Source organism: Danio aesculapii, chromosome 16, assembly GCF_903798145.1.
Source record: "Danio aesculapii chromosome 16, fDanAes4.1, whole genome shotgun sequence".
NCBI lineage: Eukaryota > Metazoa > Chordata > Actinopteri > Cypriniformes > Danionidae > Danio > Danio aesculapii.
Genome location: NC_079450.1, coordinates 25,534,897 through 25,553,635, shown reverse-complemented (window position 1 = coordinate 25,553,635; position 18,739 = coordinate 25,534,897). Strand labels below are relative to the sequence as shown.

Below are 18,739 nucleotides of genomic sequence, written 5' to 3'. Positions count from 1 at the left end.
CATACTGTAAACAACACATATTATGATGATAAATCTGAGCTTTCAAGTGAAATAACTTACTAGCATTATTCAAATACATGCTTCAACATTACAAATTGTAAATTGAATGAGTACATTAACCCCTACGCTAAAAAATCTTTCAGATGGGGTGCTAGTGGCTGGGATGCACAAGAAAATAAAACCAAAAAGCCACCCTGGCGACATCCTTACATCCTTTCTTATTTACAATTGCCACAGCTCAGTTGCACGTTTATGGAGAAAATTAAAAAGCACTGCAGTGTTTGGGTGCGCTGTGTTTGTCTGAGGTAATTAGTCTACCGTTATTGATTAGTCTGCCGTTATTGATTAGTCTACCGTTATTGTAATTAGTCTACCGTTACCGTTATTATTCTCCTGAAATGTGTATATACAAAGTGTGAAGCAGATTGGTTTGTTCTACTTGCATGCAGCACGGTGCGCTCGCGGCATTCGGAAAAGTTCAGATGTTTTCAACTAGGTATGCTGGAAAATGCGTGTTCGTCACTCATGCGCCGCGCTAGCACAACATGTGCGCATCAATCTAATATAAGTGTTGTGCAAGTGGCGCGCCTCCACTGGAAATGATCAACTTACACTAAGTTTATTGGCACTGCTTCCAAGGCGCATGCTTAGCAACTAAATTTTAATAAAACTATAGCGCTTCATACCGAATTTTTTTATTTTTAATTTATCTATATTGACAATGGTGCTCGGTCAATAGATATCGATACCGAATATATCGCCCAGCCCTGTGTCAAACTTCCCATAAAAAATAAAGTTTCCACCAAAATAGCGAAACCCTTTCTACGTTGTTTACTTAGGCTTGTATTTGACAGTAAAGTACTCAAAACAATTATATTTGATTTACTAAAGTCACACAAGTGCCAATTTCACATCTTTCACATCCATTATGGAGAGATGTCATGTCCAAAACAAAGCTTTTTCCTAAATGCAAAAACGTCAAATAAAATCTACCATTTTTGTTCTATAGTGAGAGAACTTTCATCCTTTTGATGATCATCGATTCTTTTGGGTTGTGCAGCTCAATTCACAAAATTTCTACCAAGGTTGTTATAGATTGTAAACTCGCAGACCATAACACATGTTTATTTTCCTCATTTAAAATATTAAAAATGTTTACAGATTGAAGTATTTCTATCATAACTCTGTGCCAAGTTGTTTTAAAAAATATAAACAGAAGTCAACATATACTTTCTGTGTGAATTTAGGTTTTGAGTATTTACTTCAAATAACACATCCATAACACTGGAAATGCTCTTAAGCTGAATTTTCAGTCTAAGAGATTTTTATTAGAATATTAAAGATGTTTTGTTGTTGAAATTGTAGTCTTTTTTGATTCATCAATTGTAAAAAAAATAAAAAGCCAACAGTTATAGAATAAAAACTGTTTAAAAAAAAACACAAAGGCAAAAGTAAATGAATACCTGTGGCGCTTGGTAACTCATAATTGGTAATAATTAGTCTGTGCAAAAACTGAAAATATGAGTCAAATAAAAACCTCAGGCTAACAAAATTATCTGTGTTAGGGCTGCACAATAAACTGTTTCAGCATCGATATCACCATGTGCACATGCGCAATAGTCACATCACAAAGATATGCAATGTCCAGTCTGAATTATGCCTCATTACTAGCAGCAACTTTGTAGCTGTCTGTCGCTCTGGGTGGCAACCTACTGCAAACGCAGGTCTGTGTAGGTCTACAGCCACTGAGCAAGCTGAGAGAGGATCACATGAGCTCTATTGGTGCTCCTATTGGCTGTCGCTCAAGAAAAATTGCTCTTCATTTGCATAAAGTTATAGGATTTTCAACTTTGTCGCGTCGACTGACACGCCCATCTCGTCCTCAACGATTGCTGTCACTCGCGTACACGGAGGGCGCCAGAAGTCGTTCAATAAACGGTCGCTTGTTGCTTTGGTGCCACGAGTCACTCGTAGTGTGTATGAGGCTTTATAGTTGACAAGGAGCTACAGAATTGTATTTAATCACTGTATTTATATGAAATTTATATGATTTATGCAAAACCAGCTTTTCTTGCTAAGACATTTTGTCTTGTTTCCAGTCCAAATGTCTACATTATTTTACTCCCCCGACTGGCAATTTTCTCTTATTTCTTCTGACGGTGAAAACTAAGCAATCTTTTTTTACTTGGTCTAAAAATTGTTTGGAATAGAAACAAAACAAGACAATAATTCTTTTTATTGCATTTTGATTATTCAATTTCTGCACCCGAATACTGTTAGACCCCCTCCAAAAAAAACAGCAAACTGTATTCATACCACAATATTTAATCACAGAAAAATAAAAGATCGCAATATCAGATCTTTCCAATATTGTGCAGCCCTAATGTGTATGTACAGTGCTCAGCATATAATCTGTGACTTATGAAATGAAAAGACTGGTCAGTGTAAAAAAAAAAAAAAAAAACGATTATTATTTACAACATTGTTACATTTAACCCACAGTCTCTGCAAATAGTACTAGAGGTATTCATTTCGTTTTGCCTGTATGTTTTTTTTTTTTAATTGAACACCAACCTGTAAGTGTCGGTAGCTGCTGACTGACCGACCTACTGTTTTAGAAAACAGCAGACCTTGGTTTCAGTGAAAATCAATCTGTGACCCGTTTGCCGAAATTGTGTTCTGACAACATTCTGAGGTTGATTTTATGGCAAGTGTTTTCCTTAAGGCAGCTTCATGCCAGATAAAACACAGTGCTCAAATGTAATGCTGCATTAATAGCCAGGCATAACTGAGCATCTGTAATGGCTGAGTGAATATATTTATACCGCCTCTGAGCAGCAATAAAACGTGTGCATAAACACAGCTAACTGTCACTTCAGATGTGCTGTTGTGCCACCTGTGCGGTGTAAATTTGGCATTAAAAACAAAACAAAAAAAACACCTCAATCACAAATCTGACAAGTCAGCATAAAAAGAAGCAACAAAGCATAAAAACATTAACAAATCAACAATGTGATGCAGATGTAGCATTCAGGTAAAGATTTTACTTACTTACTTTGAATATTCAGTCTGAACTAGCATGTAGTATGAGTTTAAAACAACATTAGCACTCTTTAAGTGACTGTGAACAATGTTGTATGTTGATCGCCATTGGTTGCTAATATAATTTCCCTATTTAGAATTTGCAAACAATACTTATCTGAAAATAAATCAATAAGAGGAAACTCTGAATGTGCGAATATAAAACCAACTTCACCTCAATTATTCAATTGTGGGAAATTCAACAATACCAAATCTCCGTGCCATATTTGACAACACTTCTGTTTATCCCAAATATCAACTGAAGCAGGTGGCTTTCTAATAAATAGATGAAATCTAATAAATGGCTGCATGTACAGCCAGACATGAAATAATACAAGCACTCAAATATAACCAAATGCTACTACAGTAAATCTATAAACCCAACGGAATGCATTGTGTGTCTCTTGTTATTGTTTTCTGCTCACCATGTGAACAGAAACAGTCTGACATCAATACACACAGCCCCAAACACAACACACTAAACTCAGCACAACAATCCAGCGGCGATCGAGAGATTTCCACCGGCTTATTAAACATGCAGATAGCCGTAAAACGTGACACGACGCACACTCCGTGAGCACGAAAACACTGGGATTGGCTTGAAATGACTAGGTATACCCTCTTTCGCACTGCCAGGGGCACTTTTGTCCTACAAAACGGCGCTCGGTTGAGTTTTATCGGTAATTTCCTAATGATAAGGGAATCCCAAGCACGCTGCAATACAGTAACACGCCTCGCATTCACAGTGTAACGCAACACAACATGTCAGAACGGCCCATAAACCCACCACTCTCCAGGTCCAAGTGCACAGATACGAGCCCCCTACGCTATGCTACCAGGCTAACACAGTTATTGCAATTATTATAGCAAATGTAAAATGTGCACTCTAAAGGAGAACCCAGATTTACCGTATTCTTTTCATCGGACGTTTCTAACAACGCGTCCTCTCGATGAAGACTCCAGTAATCCACAGTGTTTGGCTTTGATTTGTATCCAGTGTTAACGCTGTTTGCGGGTCTGTCCAGGCTCCGTGGGGTCTGTAGTGGATTTGAAGCCGGAATCCTCCCTCTTGCTCTCACTCTCTCTCGCTTGCTTGTGATGAGCGAGCGCGAATGATTCATTAAGCTGAACCGACTCTTTTTGATGATTCTGGGGAACCGACTCCAAAAGCGTTTGGAAAACACGGAGAGCTTGACATATTTTTATCGTTCCTAAACTTTTTATCAGCATATTTTGTTCATATGCTGCCCTATTTTAAAGTTTTCTTATCAAAATTTAAAAAGATAAAGTCATCCATAAAGTGAAAAATTACTCCCCACTTTCCAATGATTCCAATTGGAAATACTACTAATAATTTTACTAATTCCTACTGGAAAATCAAGCTAATACCAGCTCAAACTGTGTTTTGGAACATGGTAGCTATTAACTGGTAGCTGGAGGTAACTGGTGAGAACACCAAATTCCAGTTTATGTTGGTAATTGCATGGTTTTCAATTGTAAATTTAGTCATCTATTTTCATTAGTAGATTTAATGCTTTGTTGATGAATATTTTATATATGGTTCAACAGCTTCCAGGTGTATTATATGTCCTTAGCCAAGAAATGATGCAAAGACATTCTAGTGGTAATTTTGCGTTACATCAATAAACATTCTTAATTAAAAGATGCATTTAAAAAAAATTACATTACTTGAATAACATTAATTACATTACTTCAATGTAAGTAAAGTAAGAAGTTGTAGTTCAAGTATTTATACTATTTACAATACTAATTAAACTATTTACAGTAACTGGTTCTGTTAAAAATTCCTGTTTTAACTTATTATTAATGTCTTGATTTTTTTCCTGCTCTGGCCTAACAAGAACAACAACTACAAGACAAAGTTATAATACATATATATTCCACACTTCATGTAGGGCTCTATATACAATAAACAACAGTACATATGTGACATGGGGGAGCATATCAAGTAAAAGCACCAAAAGCAACATGTATATGCCATTTAAACAAATACAACCAATTTAAACTCACTCTAAAACCTAACAGTCTGTAACTGAATATGTTGAAACCCCGTTTTCTAGAAAAATGACTCAAAAGAATTGGTGAGTCGATTCGTTTGAAAGGAACGGGCAGAACGAATCGATTCGATAAACGAATCGCGCTTACCAATGCTGCTGCAGTTCTGAATCGGTCACACCAATATGGCTGACTCGACCTGAGGCTAAAATATTAACTAGGCAATAATAAATTTGTTGACATAATAAAATAACCTGTGCAACAAAAAATATATAGACATATTATAAACACTGAATTGTGGATTCATTTTCAAATTAATTTGGGAATGTTTCCATCAAAAGGAAAACCAATTGTGTTCCTTCACATTACATTATGGCTGTACCTGTCAGCATTACCTCATATTGTGTTCTTTGAAATTCAGTGTTCTTTTATTTTGCATCTCAATTATACAAATGAATTCTAATGCTATGCAGCAGCTCTGAATGCACTGATCTGTGCTGTGCGCCTACACACACACACTCCAGGGACGCTGGGACAGGATGGATGTGTGCAGGCTTTGTCTTTCAGACACATCCCAAAATTCCTTCCAGTGACGTGTAACAGTGAGATGTGTGACCCCGGGGTCACAGTTCTGCACATCAGCCAATCACTGCTCTCTGCAGGGGTGGCAGATATCCAGCCAAGGGCCCCTTAGCAAACACCTCCACAGCCACTCCATGTTTATTAAGTCACATTTATTTGAATATTTGCATTTTTTTAAATCACATTTTAATTTATTATAGGTGAATTGAATAAGCTAAATTGGCCATAGTGTATGTGTGTGATTGAGTGTGTGTGGATGTTTCCCTGTGATGGGTTGCAGCTGGAAGGGCATCCGCTGCATAAAACATATGCTGGATAAGCTGGTGTTTCATACCGCTGTGGCGGCCCCGGATTAATAAAGGGAATAATTCGAAAAGAAAATTAATCAATGAATGAATTATTTATACAATAAATAATAAATCCATATAGTTAGTTTCAATATCAGTACACAATATAAATGTATATACTTATTTATTTTATTTTTCTGTAAACAAAAATGTTAATTTGAATTGTGTTTAACAGTTAATAAAGTAATGTCATAATGCAAACAAATGTGAAAAAGTGCTTTATTCTTATTTATGTTTTAAATAATTTCAAAGTATGACCCAGACATTTCTACATGAGATCCCGCACAAACATATCTAATATGAAATAAATATAAAGTGCTCAGTATAAATGAGAATGCCCCTCACATATCTTATATTTCCTATAGCGTGTTTTACCTTAATATATTTGTGCATATACTGTACATTAGATTAGTCAGTACCAAAGCCAAATCTGAAACTGATCTAAAAACAATATAAATTAGTAAACTCAAATCAACATGTTGTGGAAAAAATCTATTAAAATTTCAATAAAGGAAAAAAATAAGTGAAACATGACAAAATATAAAGCTTTGTTGAATTTGTTTGTTTAAGTTTAAATGTATTTCATTCTATTGCTAAAGATGTTAGATGACCAAACTCTTGTTTTAATGGATATAACTGTTTAATAAAAATTTTTTGTTTAAATACACTACAAATTATTGGTTATATTCATTGACAAATGGATAAAAACGTTAATTATCAAAAGGTGGTATACTCACTTATGCTGAGCACTGTAGATCCATACAATAACAAAAAGCCCAGATACTAGATTTATGCATGTATTGTGAATGATCTTTTCACTTTACAGTAATATACATCCAGTGCTCAGCATAATTGAGTACAGCCCATTTTGAAAATGAATATTTTTATCCATTTCTCAGTGAATATAGGCAATGTATTTTGGTGCATTTGAACAAAACAGGTTTATTAAACAGATATATTTATTAAAATAATATTTTAGTCGCCAAACATATTTACAAATTGAAAGATAATACAATTAAAATCAAGCAAAATATTAAAAAATATTGCAACCTACAAAATTTCAACTAAAAATTTACATTGGTTTTGCTTTTCTTGATTTGTCCTATATTTTAACATATAAATTTGGGTGTGCTAGTTTTTGCACCGTTCTCGTAAGTTGTTTTGTTAGATACACTCCAGATTTGGCTTCAGTACTGACTAATCTAATGTATATGCACAAATATAATACCGTATAGCTTCCTACTAAAATATGAATTTAAAAGATAGATTTGTGAGGGATTGACTTATATATGCTAAACTCTGTATACATGTTCACACTTTATTTTGGGGCCAAATACATCCAAGATGTTTCTGCCAATAAATTCAGCAAGAAAGTTTCCCTCAAAACATATGAAATAAACACAGAGACGATATAAAAACCCAGACAGTATTTTCTATTAAAGAAGATTTCACACAATGATACGAGCCACTCCAAAAACAGAGCAAGGACTGACAGAGTGTTACACAATCTCTTCATTATGGCTGCAGTCCATCCTCAGGCAGAGCTGCAGTTTGGACCTCACTTCCCTTTGATCCACTGCTTTTCAGGAAATTGTGTACAAGGCAACTCCTTTCGGTTTAAAAATATATTCCAAAGGACTGAAATATATTATATTCATTCAGAATTATATAATAAACTGTTATTTATGTTTTATACTTAAGACTATACAGACATATACTTCCAAAGAAATAAATGAGATCTAAGCAATCATATTCCCAAAGTGGAATATGTACTTCAAGAACATAGCAGTTGTGTTTTTCCTGTAACAAACAGCCTTGTAGTATTAGGTTCACTCCCTTAACTAATATGAATCATTATTTACAACCTATACTTCTTCTGTTGAACACAAAAGAAGATATTTTGAAAAATGTTGGAAACCGGTAACCATTGACAATCCTAGTAGGAAAAACAAATACTATGGTGGTCAATGGCTACATTTTTCGAAATATCTTCTTTTGTGTTCACCAGAAGAAATAAACTCCCGAAGGATTAGAAGCACTTGTGGATAGAAAGTCATTTGTTTTTACATTTGAGTGAACTATTCCTTTAATTCAGCTACAGAATGTATAAAACATATTAATATAACATTAATATAATATAACAACAACATTTTAATATAAGGCTGTGCATTTTGCATTAAATATTTACAAAATAAACCCCTCTTTTAATTTCATTTTCTGAGAAACAAATAATAGAGTTAAATTAAGGGTCTACTGAAATATCCTTGCCCTAAATAGAGACCTGAGAAACTACTTTATTACTGCAAATCCTGACGCACCTGCATTTGTGAAGCTGAGACCTCAAAGACTTGACTTTAAGTCTGTTTGTCTGTTTAATCAACTCTCCAGATGGCGATTCTGCCTTCAAGTTTCGCCGAGCCACTGAGGACGTATCGGTCCTCAACTGAGAAGAGCACTTGAACACTGTCTTCATGAGCCTCCAGCTCCTTCTCCACCTCCAAACTCTCAGAGTCCAACACCAAGATCTTCCCCACAACTTTACTGAGGCCTGAACCACCACCACAACCAACCCAGACCTAGAAAAAGAGGAGATTCTTAGTGATAATCAAAAAAAAAAAAAAAACACCATACAGTATAATACTCTCATATTATCTCATGTGAATTTACATAGATTAGATTCTCAGACAAACAAACGCTATCTTTACATCTTATTTTAAGATGTTTTCTTTCATCTTTTCAAATACTTTTCATTCTCATACTTTATTTCAGTAATATTTGTGCATCACACTGAGCAGTCCTGCAAAACTTATGTAGAGCATGAAGAAACTGATAAAAAAAAGTCGTCATAAGAGACACATTTTAAAGTTCAAGAAGACTAGTTAAAGGGACACGTAGTTTACCACAAAAATGAAAATGTGCTTTTAAATCACCCTCAAACCTTTATAGATTTCCTCCTTCTGTAAAACAAAAAGAAGATATTTTAAAGGAAGCTGAAAACCTGTAACCATTGACATCCATTGTGTTCAGCAGAAGAATGAAAGTCGAACGTGTTTGAAACAAGCCAAGAGAGAATAAATGATGACAGGATTTTCATTTTTCTCTTTAAGATGTTGGGGGTAAGTAAAAGTTTTTATTTCTAAAAAACATTATCATTAGGTGGCGTAGTGGTTACCGCTGTTGCCTCACAGCAAGAAAGTCACTGGTTCGAGCCTCAGCTGGGCCAGTTGGCACTTCTGCGTGGACTTTGCATGTTCTCCCGTGTTGGCGTGGGGTTACTTCTGGGTGCTCCGATTTCCCCCATAAGTACAAAGACAAAAATTGTCCATAGTGTATGTGTGTAAATGAGAGTGTATGGGTGTTTCCCAATGATGGGTTGCAGCTGGAAGGGCGTCCGCTGCGTAAAACATATGCTGGATAAGTTGGCGGTTCATTCCGCTGTGGCAACCCCTGATTGATAAAGGGACTAAGCCTTTTAATTCTATATGATTTTCAAAATGTTAAAGACCACAAAAATGAGGACAAAAAAGTCCTAGAATTTCACCTTTTGGCTTGTATTATGTGCATTCCTGCCAACACTGGGATGTGAAAATAAGGGATAAGGCCTCACAGCAGGCACACAACATCACAAGACGTTAATATTAGGTTAGATTTAGGCTGTGATGTCAGATGACCAATTCAATGTCTAGCTAGCGTATAAGGACAACATTATTTTGACATCCGATAACGACATTGATATTTAGTAGATTTGAGGTTGTTTTGTAAAGTGACCAAAACCAACGTTGAGTCAACATCTTAAACCAACGTCGAACTGATGTCAAATACTGACATTTATTTGTCAGATTTGGCAACCAAAATCCAATGTCTGATAGACATTATAGTGGTAACGTCCACACAACGTCAAGCTGTAACTTTATTATATGTTGATTGATACTTGGTTGATTTTAGGTTGGATGTTGGACATTGACGTCGGCCTGGCGTTGGATTCTGACATCAACCTGATTTTCATTTCCAAACAAAATGCAAAGTCCACATGATGTTGGGGTACAACGTCAATATGACATGTTCTTAAAGTTCGGATTTGGTACTTTAAGAATACTTCTTTTAGTATTATCAGATCCTTAATATTTTTGTTGGAAACTGTTTTGTTTAAAAAGATTCTCTGAAAAACAGAAATGTTAATAGAACAAAAAAATTAGGAGGAAATATAATGCAAACTTAGAAGCTTTGACCAAAATAATGATAAAAATGTGTCCTACAGAAGGAGCAGAAAAGCTCCAATCAATGTGCTGCATATCCAGAATTTTACTATGAGCCATATGTTTTCTGTTGTAATGATGCTTTTTAATTCAATTATTTAACATGATAGCTAACATAAAAATGACATGCTCAGAGTTAGACATGCACATTATTGCATTTTGGCATCACTACCTGAAAATGTATTCATTTTTATTTAAGATTTATTAATGAATTCTTGCAAACGGTTCTCGTATGACCAGAGGTCTGATTTATAAAATTTGTGAACGTCCTAAAAGTGAACGCACACTCATCATGGCTCATATGACTTAAAGTGGTTCATTTAAGTTAGAGATTAATTAGAGCTGTGCACATTCTCCCATCAAATAATTTTGTTTATAGATTGCACCTTTTGCTTAGGAAGCACACACATGTTTTGCCATTTCCATGTTTATAAATGAAACCCCAGGTTACTGATGTACATATAAACTAGGAAAACAGATTATTTCAATAATAACCATATGTTGATTCATCAACATATTACAGTGTGTATCTTTTTGTTTAATACTGTAAAGCTGCTTTAAAACAATCTCTGAAGTGCTATAAAACTAAATGTGACTTGATTTGACTGGAGCTCCAGCCTGAGTTACCTGCTTCTTCACTTTGATCATACAGGTGACTCCTTTGCAGTTTGGAAGTGTGAGGCGTTTGGGTGGTTTGACAGGGTCATTAAAGTCCCATATGCAGAGCTCTGTGGAGTCTGTGAAACTCGTCCAGATCTGTTGTCTCTAAAAAACACAAAATCAAAAGCCCGAGATCATTGGTTATATCTGAGCACATTATAATTTCATGCAGCTCACACCATTTAGTGGCATGGCTGACCTCTCTGACTGTCTGGGTGTCAGATGTGTTTGTGCAGACAGCATGAAACCGCGGAGGAAAAACTACCTCACCATAAAACAACAAAAAAGATGAAACAAGACTAATATGCAGAGACATCATGAATTTTGATCTTTTAGTATAATAAATATTGACACAAACCTCTGGAAACAGTGTGACTCGGTTGAAGAAATTGGCTGTAGCTTTCATTTTGTCTGGGAGACAAATTTTCCAAAGCTGATCTCCATTAGGCTTCAGCTTCATTATACAGTCCCTGGCACCTTCACACACAATTAAAAAAGTATAAATTCAGATTGTTAAATATTCTTTAAATACAAGGCTAATTTCATAGCCATATAAATAAATAAATAAATAAATAAAAACTTTCTAGTTAGCAACAGCGCTTGATTTGTTAAGCTGATGACAACTCACCACACCATAAGGCTCCATTGTGAACCTGAATGGACTGCAGTCTGTCACAGGACAGATGAAACTGCCTCCTCACTTTAAGAGATGGGACATCCCAAACAATCACAGTGCCATCTGCACTACAGGAGTACACCTGCGCTCGGCTTGGAGAGAACATCAAAACAACATTTCTTAATATTCACAACCACAGCTGACAAATCTGGAGAAAATATGATAAACAATGCTGCCACCTGCTGGTAATTTTTTTTATTTCACTACTGTATTTTCAGGTAGTATTTGTAGAATCTATCTATCTATCTATCTATCTATCTATCTATCTATCTATCTATCTATCTATCTATCTATCTATCTATCTATCGGTCTGTCGGTCGGTCGGTCGGTCGGTCGGTCGGCCTGTCTGCCTGCCTATCTATCTATCTATCTATCTATCTATCTATCTATCTATCTATCTATCTGTCCGTCCGTCGGTCGGTCGGTCGGTCGGTCGGTCGGTCGGTCGGTCGGCCTGTCTGTCTGTCTGTCTGCCTGCCTGCCTGCCTGCCTATCTATCTATCTATCTATCTATCTATCTATCTGTCTGTCTGTCTGTCTGTCTGTCTGTCTGTCTGTCTGTCTGTCTGTCTGTCTGTCTGTCTGTCTGTCTGTCTGTCTGTCTGTCTGTCTGTCTGTCTGTCTGTCGGTCGGTCGGTCGGTCGGTCGGTCGGTCGGTCGGTCGGTCGGTCGGTCGGTCGGTCGGTCGGTCGGTCGGTCGGTCGGTCGGTCGGTCGGTCAGCCTGTCGGTCGGTCGGTCGGTCGGTCGGTCGGTCTGTCTGTCTGTCTGTCTGTCTGTCTGTCTGTCTGTCTGTCTGTCTGTCTATCTATCTATCTATCTATCTATCTATCTATCTATCTGTCTGTCTATCTGTCTGTCTATCTGTCTGTAAAAAATACTATAATATATCATTTATAATCCTAATTTCAAATAAATGTATATTATTGTATAATAATATTTTAATTTTTATTTAATAATAATTAGATATTAAGCTAAAAATATAAAAAGCTTTAACATATTATGTTTTGTTTTGTTTATTATGATATAAAGTATTATATACAGTATAATACTTTAAATTATAATAAACAAAACAATAATATGCAATTATTACTTTTTATATAATAAACAAAAAATTCTACATTAAAATATATTTAAAAAAGTTATATATTACAGTTATATATTACAGTCGCTTTGGTACATTTCTCACATCAGAATTGAAATTTGCAAAACAGGAAGTACATTTCTCAAAACAGCGCGTACAAATAGCAAAACACCATGGATTATCTGCAAAACCCAGTCTTCTGCTTAAAATACTTATTTCATCTCTCAAAACTACATTCTGTGTCAATGACCATGTCAGTGGCATCAGAATTAAAAGTCCTTGAGTCACTGTGTACGGATAAGACAGTCAAATGACTTAGTCATGTTGTCAATATAACAGTATACTCTAGAGGGGATTTTTTATTTATTTTTTTGCTCTTTGTACTGTAATTTGTAGGCAGATCATGTCATTGTGATACAGAAAGGAAAAGACAGCACTGCATAGCACAAAGAAAAAAAAAAGGTAGAAATGTGAACATAGGAATCTCCTTTGCGATGCACCTTCATTAGAAAAAGTCAAAATTCACCTGGGAGAAATGTACCAATTTTATACTGATTTAGCAAAAAATATCTACTGAAAATGTATAGAAAAATGCATTATGACAAAATATTACAGTTTTTCTCAGTAGCTTTGGTGCATTTCTCACAACACTATTTACAATTTGCACAACAGTTAATGCATTTCTCAAAACAATTAGCCATTTGTGCACATCATAGTAGCAGTTTCTCAGTCCTTCCAACAAATTGCAAATGCTTTTGGACATGCATCAATTGCTTTCATACAACTCTCTGCTGTTTTATTACATTTATTACATTTACATTATCATTTGCTTACGTCATGTCAGTCAAAATGAACAAAACCTATAAATGCTGAATAGTCATTCCATATAAAACTGTCCTCATTCCATAAAAAACTAATTGTCCTCATTTCATTACTTGAGTCATTACATACAAAAACGTTGAACTAGTTGTCAAAATCTGTCTAGCACATTTTATAAAACTTTTAAAATCGTATTTTTCCTAAAAAAGTCTTCTAAATCGAACATATTCATGAATGATTTATAGCCTGTGTATGTTGTAGGTTCAGGTTCAATATGTACTGCAATATTGTTTACAGTTGTGCACAGCTCTACCCAAAGGGAGTTTATGTTTGTTGTAAATAAGGGTGTATTTATTCTTTTGCACAATGCTGTCAATAAATTAGAATTGCAAAGAGCAAATGCAGTAAAAATGTGAAACATACATATTCAGTGTCTTGTGCTCAGATACCTCACTAAATGCAGTAATGTCTAACTTTACTGTACTTTTCAAATGGCTGTGCCAATAGTATATAGTGCTGTCTTGAGCATTTTCAGGAAGTGTCACAAAAATCTGACATTTTTTGCATTGGAAATAATTTACAGAGTAAACTGTCATAATCTTGTTAATAAACAATAGTGTCAGGACTTTTTATCTTGATGACACTGACACTTCATTGACATGAATACTTGCTTTTGAGGAATGAGATATCCATTTTTATCAACTAGGTTTTGTAGCTTGTACTAATTGTTTTGATAAATGCATTATCTGTTGGGCAAATGTAAATAGTGTTGTGAGAAATGCACCAAAGTGACTGAGAAAAACTTTAAGACAACTTGTTCAGCCATTTGCATGTTAAGACTTATGCCATGTTATGCGGGGTGAGACTATTTAGACAGAGAGCAAAATAATACATTTTGATCAACATGACATAAGCAATTAATAATGTAGGAAACATCAGAGAATTGTACATTATCATTTGCATGGATGTAAGCAATCATTTGCATCTTGTTCAAAGAAATGAGAAACTGCTTATCTGATGTGCACAATTGACACAATGATCTAAAGATTGAACAGGTAGTTCTGAGAATTTTAATTGTGATCTGCACCAAAGTGCACCAAAGTGACTGAGAAAAACTGTTTTACATTATTAATTATTAATTTATATATTTTCAATAAAAAATATGTAAAATATATTACCAAAATGTATAATATAACAATAATATAAGAATATTTATTTACTATTATTATGCTTTATTATTGGGGTTATTATTTAATCCATTAAATAATCTATCAATAATAAACAAACCTATCTCTTATATATTAATAAACTATATGTATTATAATGTAACATTATAATGTAACATAATGTACAGCTTAATTAATCCCCAGATCAGTCATTTAGCCTCAGTGAATGCAGTCACCTTGATCTGCTCTCAGGGCTTAGTTTCTCCAGGGTGAAGTCTGTTAGCTCTCCTCTGTGCTCCGTCAGCTGTTTATGACACAGCATACTGCGAGTGTTGATTATATAAATCACAGAGTCCTCCGAGCCAATCCACACCTGATCCTGGTCCAGTCCCATCATGCAGTTCTGGCCACAAACAAATAAAAGTCTACACTGTTAAATCATTCTGAGATTTAGACTTTCATTATACTCCAAAAACAGAACACAGAAAACTTCAGTGATGATTATAGACCATTTCAATGTGGTAAATTCATTGGCCCATGAACATTTCATGCTAGTTATTAAACTATTTTATAACTGTACCAAGAGGCCATTCAATCATAACTTAATATTAAAACAGCTGGCATAACATCATTTATCAATATGTGGCTCTTTTTGGATTCTTTGAAGCTCTAGATTTTAAACATGTAAAACAGGAAATACGTTGGGACCACTGTTAATTGTTTACATGCCTCAAAATGGTCTACAGGACATTAGAAAACAAAGCTGCCATAGATTTTCCGTCCACAAGGTGGAGTCATTCAGATTTGCTAAACTGTCAACAGGTAAACAATCTATTTGAAAAACAATTTATTTGAAAATCAAAATACAGAGAAACTTGGAGGACGACAAATTTTGATCAAGGACATACAAGATCTGATATTGTCTTTGACTACTTCACTGATAAAAAGATTTTGTCATGAAGTAAATACTACAGAAATAGTTCTTGAAATAGTTAGAAAAAGGTCTTAAATCATTCAGTTAAGGCAAGAATAAAAAATGAGAAAGTGAATTCTATTTTATGACTTAATTTAAGCTTGTAGTAATTAAAGTAGAACTTTTTTTTACGGTTTTACATTTATGTGTATGTGTATTTACAGTGATCCAACAGTGAAATATCAAAGTAAATAAATAAATAAAAAAAAAACCTACTCAAATATATAATACATGAAATTTACCTGAAAAAAAAACTTGTGAAAGATCTTTTTTTCAGTCTGTTATTTTCAATATGATAAAATTATTTAGTTAAATTAAACCACACTGAATTGAACTAAACTGAACTTACATTCTGAAAACTAGAATGACACAGTTTCAATTTTAATTTGCTAGAACTTCTTTGTTAAGCTGCTTTGACACAACATGGCAAAAGCACTACAGAAATAAAAATGTGACATCTCACCAGTCGAGAATCTCCTAAATGAATGCAGTTTTGCTTTAGCGACCAACTGGCAGCATCGAACACAACTACTTTTCCACAGCCGAGACCACACCACAGCTTTGGGTTCACATCCACATCACTGTCAGGGAACGTTAGCTGGCCTAAAAGGAGTAAAAAAAAACTGTTATCTAAAAATAAATGTGCCAGGAGTTTTCATACACTGTAGAAATGCTGGGTTCCACACAATCGATTTGTGTTGAAGGAATTAAGTTAATTAGTTAACTTATTAGTTGTTTTCAAATTTAAGTGGATTTAACATAAAATAAATAAGCAAATGTCATTTTTTTTGAGTGTAGCTATAAAATACAGGTGTCAAACTCAGTTCCTGGAGGGCCACAGCTCTGCACAGTTTAGCTTCAACCCTAATTAAACACACATGATCACAAATTGAGTTCTTCAGGCTTGTTTTAAACCTCCAGGGTTGAAGCAGGGTTGGAACTAAACTGTGCAGGGCTGTGGCCCTCCAGGAACTGAGTTTGACATCCCTGTTATAGTGAAAAGTCTTTTTTTTTGAAGAAGAAGAAGAAGAAGAACATTTTAATGATAAAAAAAAAAAAAAACTTTTTTTGAAATGAAAATATTCCATTGATGTTAAAGGTACTTCATGGAGGCTTCAATGCCAATACATGCCTTTTTTATAGAGTGCTAAAACACTTTTAACACCTTCACACATTTTAGAAGCTCTTTACAAACAACTAACACAAAATAACTAAGATATGATTTTCTTACACGACAAAACATACAAGGGCACAGACATGAGTATTTTTTAGCATCTGAGAAACAGTGAAGTGTTTATAAAGTGTGTAAAGGAGTCAATAAAAAAGGAAAACATTTGCTTGAGCATTCTGTACAATTTATGGACCCCTCTTGTGACATCATGTTCTGTTTTTGGTTCATTTGGATGTCTTTGATCAATGTTGCCCTGATATTTAATTTGATCCGCACCAGAATATTTGGCGCGCACTTGGGTCTGGATACCAGCGTTCACACTTATTCAAACGAACACACTAACTAATTGAATCTGTCCTTAAAGGCATAGTTCACCCAAAAATTACAATTCAGCCACCTTTTCCTCTTCCTCCACTAGTTCCAAACGCATTTGAGATTCTTCTGTTCAACCCCAAAAAAAAATACTCTGAAGAATACCGGTAAGCATTGACTTCCATAGTTTACTATAGTCGCTCCTATAGATTGTAATGACTTTGGTTTCCAACATTGTTCAAAACATCTTCTTTTGTGTTTAACAAAAAAATTAAGCTAATATTTAAATGCTTTAATTTTTTTTACCAGTAAATCTTATACACACAGTGTTCTATTCTACATACTGTAGTCTATATATATTTCTGCAATAAAATGTGCTCAACATTTTCTGCTTCTGTAGGGGTTTTCTAAAATTGGGATCCAAATCAACCATTTTCTTTATATAAAACAACATTTTGTAACATGTAAGCAAGTGTACCATATACTAATGCAATTATGCAATTAAACACTATGCACACAATAAGCAGGCATTGTAATATTCCTTGAGTACATAATCTAATTTAATTTAACCTACATCCTCCTAGTTAAGGCTGGTGAATGTGACAGACCATTTAGATCAAAACTCCTCACTGCTCCACTTGTTCCTGCTCAACAGTTTCCTAAATACTAATTAGATAATTGAGCAGCATTTCTTTTATTTAATCATGTGACCTTGGCAGAACATACAAATCAGCCAAGAATTGTACATACATTTACATTACACAAATGGCTAATTCAACAAAACAATATATTAAGCTTGGTATTGACCGTTCATACAGGATGACTCCAGGTCATTATAGTAACATGATTATACTTTTTTTTTGTCTTGGAGGTCTCTAACAATAGGTTTACATCAATCCAAGGTCAAAAACTCATTTTGTTTCATAATATGCATTGCAACATCAGCTGTTTTATCATACTGTCTGAATTCGATTAAAGTCCTGTCTTTCTATTTAATAGACCAACTCCAGCCTGTCAAAATCTTTCAACCGACACAAAAACAACCTTCTTTTTCTTCTCCTTTTTGTTGTGTAACTAAATTTAGTTAGAAGTCATTCTGGTGCCGCAATAAATTTGTGCAACTCAAAAACACACAAATGAATGCACGTTGCTGAAAAAGCTAAAACTAAAAAAGTTTTGAAAAGTTGGAAATTTACTAAATATCTCCATAGAACATGATATTTACTTAATATTCTGATGATTTTTTGGTATAAAAGAAAAATGGTAACACTTTACAATAAGGTTGTATTAGTTAATGGTAGTTAATGCATTTACTAACATGAACAAATACTGCAATAAATGTATTGCTTATTGTTTGTTCATGTTAAACCCCGGTCAGATCACACAATTCCTTCATGATCAGTCATCTGGTGACATCTTCGATGAGCGTTTTTCCCAAAGCAGTCAAAATATTTTATTAATTTCAATGTTTTTTTTTTAATCTTATGTCAATCTCAATAAACACTGATGCTTGCTGACAATTAGGCTACATTATTTAAGGGCAGGCGACCCAGTGGTGCAGTAGGTAGAGCTGTCACCTCACAGCAAGAAGGTCGCTG

The 18,739-nt window shown here is 34.7% G+C and overlaps 2 protein-coding genes across 2 annotated transcripts in view; both read right to left on the bottom strand.

Annotated features, from left to right (window-relative positions):
• The window catches only part of ptk2ab (protein tyrosine kinase 2ab), a 119,718-nt gene extending 115,561 nt beyond the window's left edge, over positions 1–4,157 (bottom strand). Inside the window, exon 1 of the mRNA XM_056475855.1 lies at positions 3,990–4,157. The gene's annotated coding sequence lies outside the window, so the exon portion shown is untranslated. The remainder of the gene's footprint in view (positions 1–3,989) is intronic.
• Positions 4,158–6,220: 2,063 nt separating this feature from the next.
• dennd3b (DENN/MADD domain containing 3b) overlaps positions 6,221–18,739 on the bottom strand; it is a 31,807-nt gene continuing 19,288 nt past the window's right edge. The window contains exons 19-24 of the mRNA XM_056475730.1: positions 16,122–16,261; positions 14,922–15,088; positions 11,571–11,710; positions 11,301–11,419; positions 10,910–11,047; positions 6,221–8,602 (exon numbers count right to left, since the gene is read on the bottom strand). Coding sequence (XP_056331705.1) covers positions 8,399–8,602; positions 10,910–11,047; positions 11,301–11,419; positions 11,571–11,710; positions 14,922–15,088; positions 16,122–16,261 — 908 coding nt within the window. The 3' untranslated portion in view covers positions 6,221–8,398. The remainder of the gene's footprint in view (positions 8,603–10,909; positions 11,048–11,300; positions 11,420–11,570; positions 11,711–14,921; positions 15,089–16,121; positions 16,262–18,739) is intronic.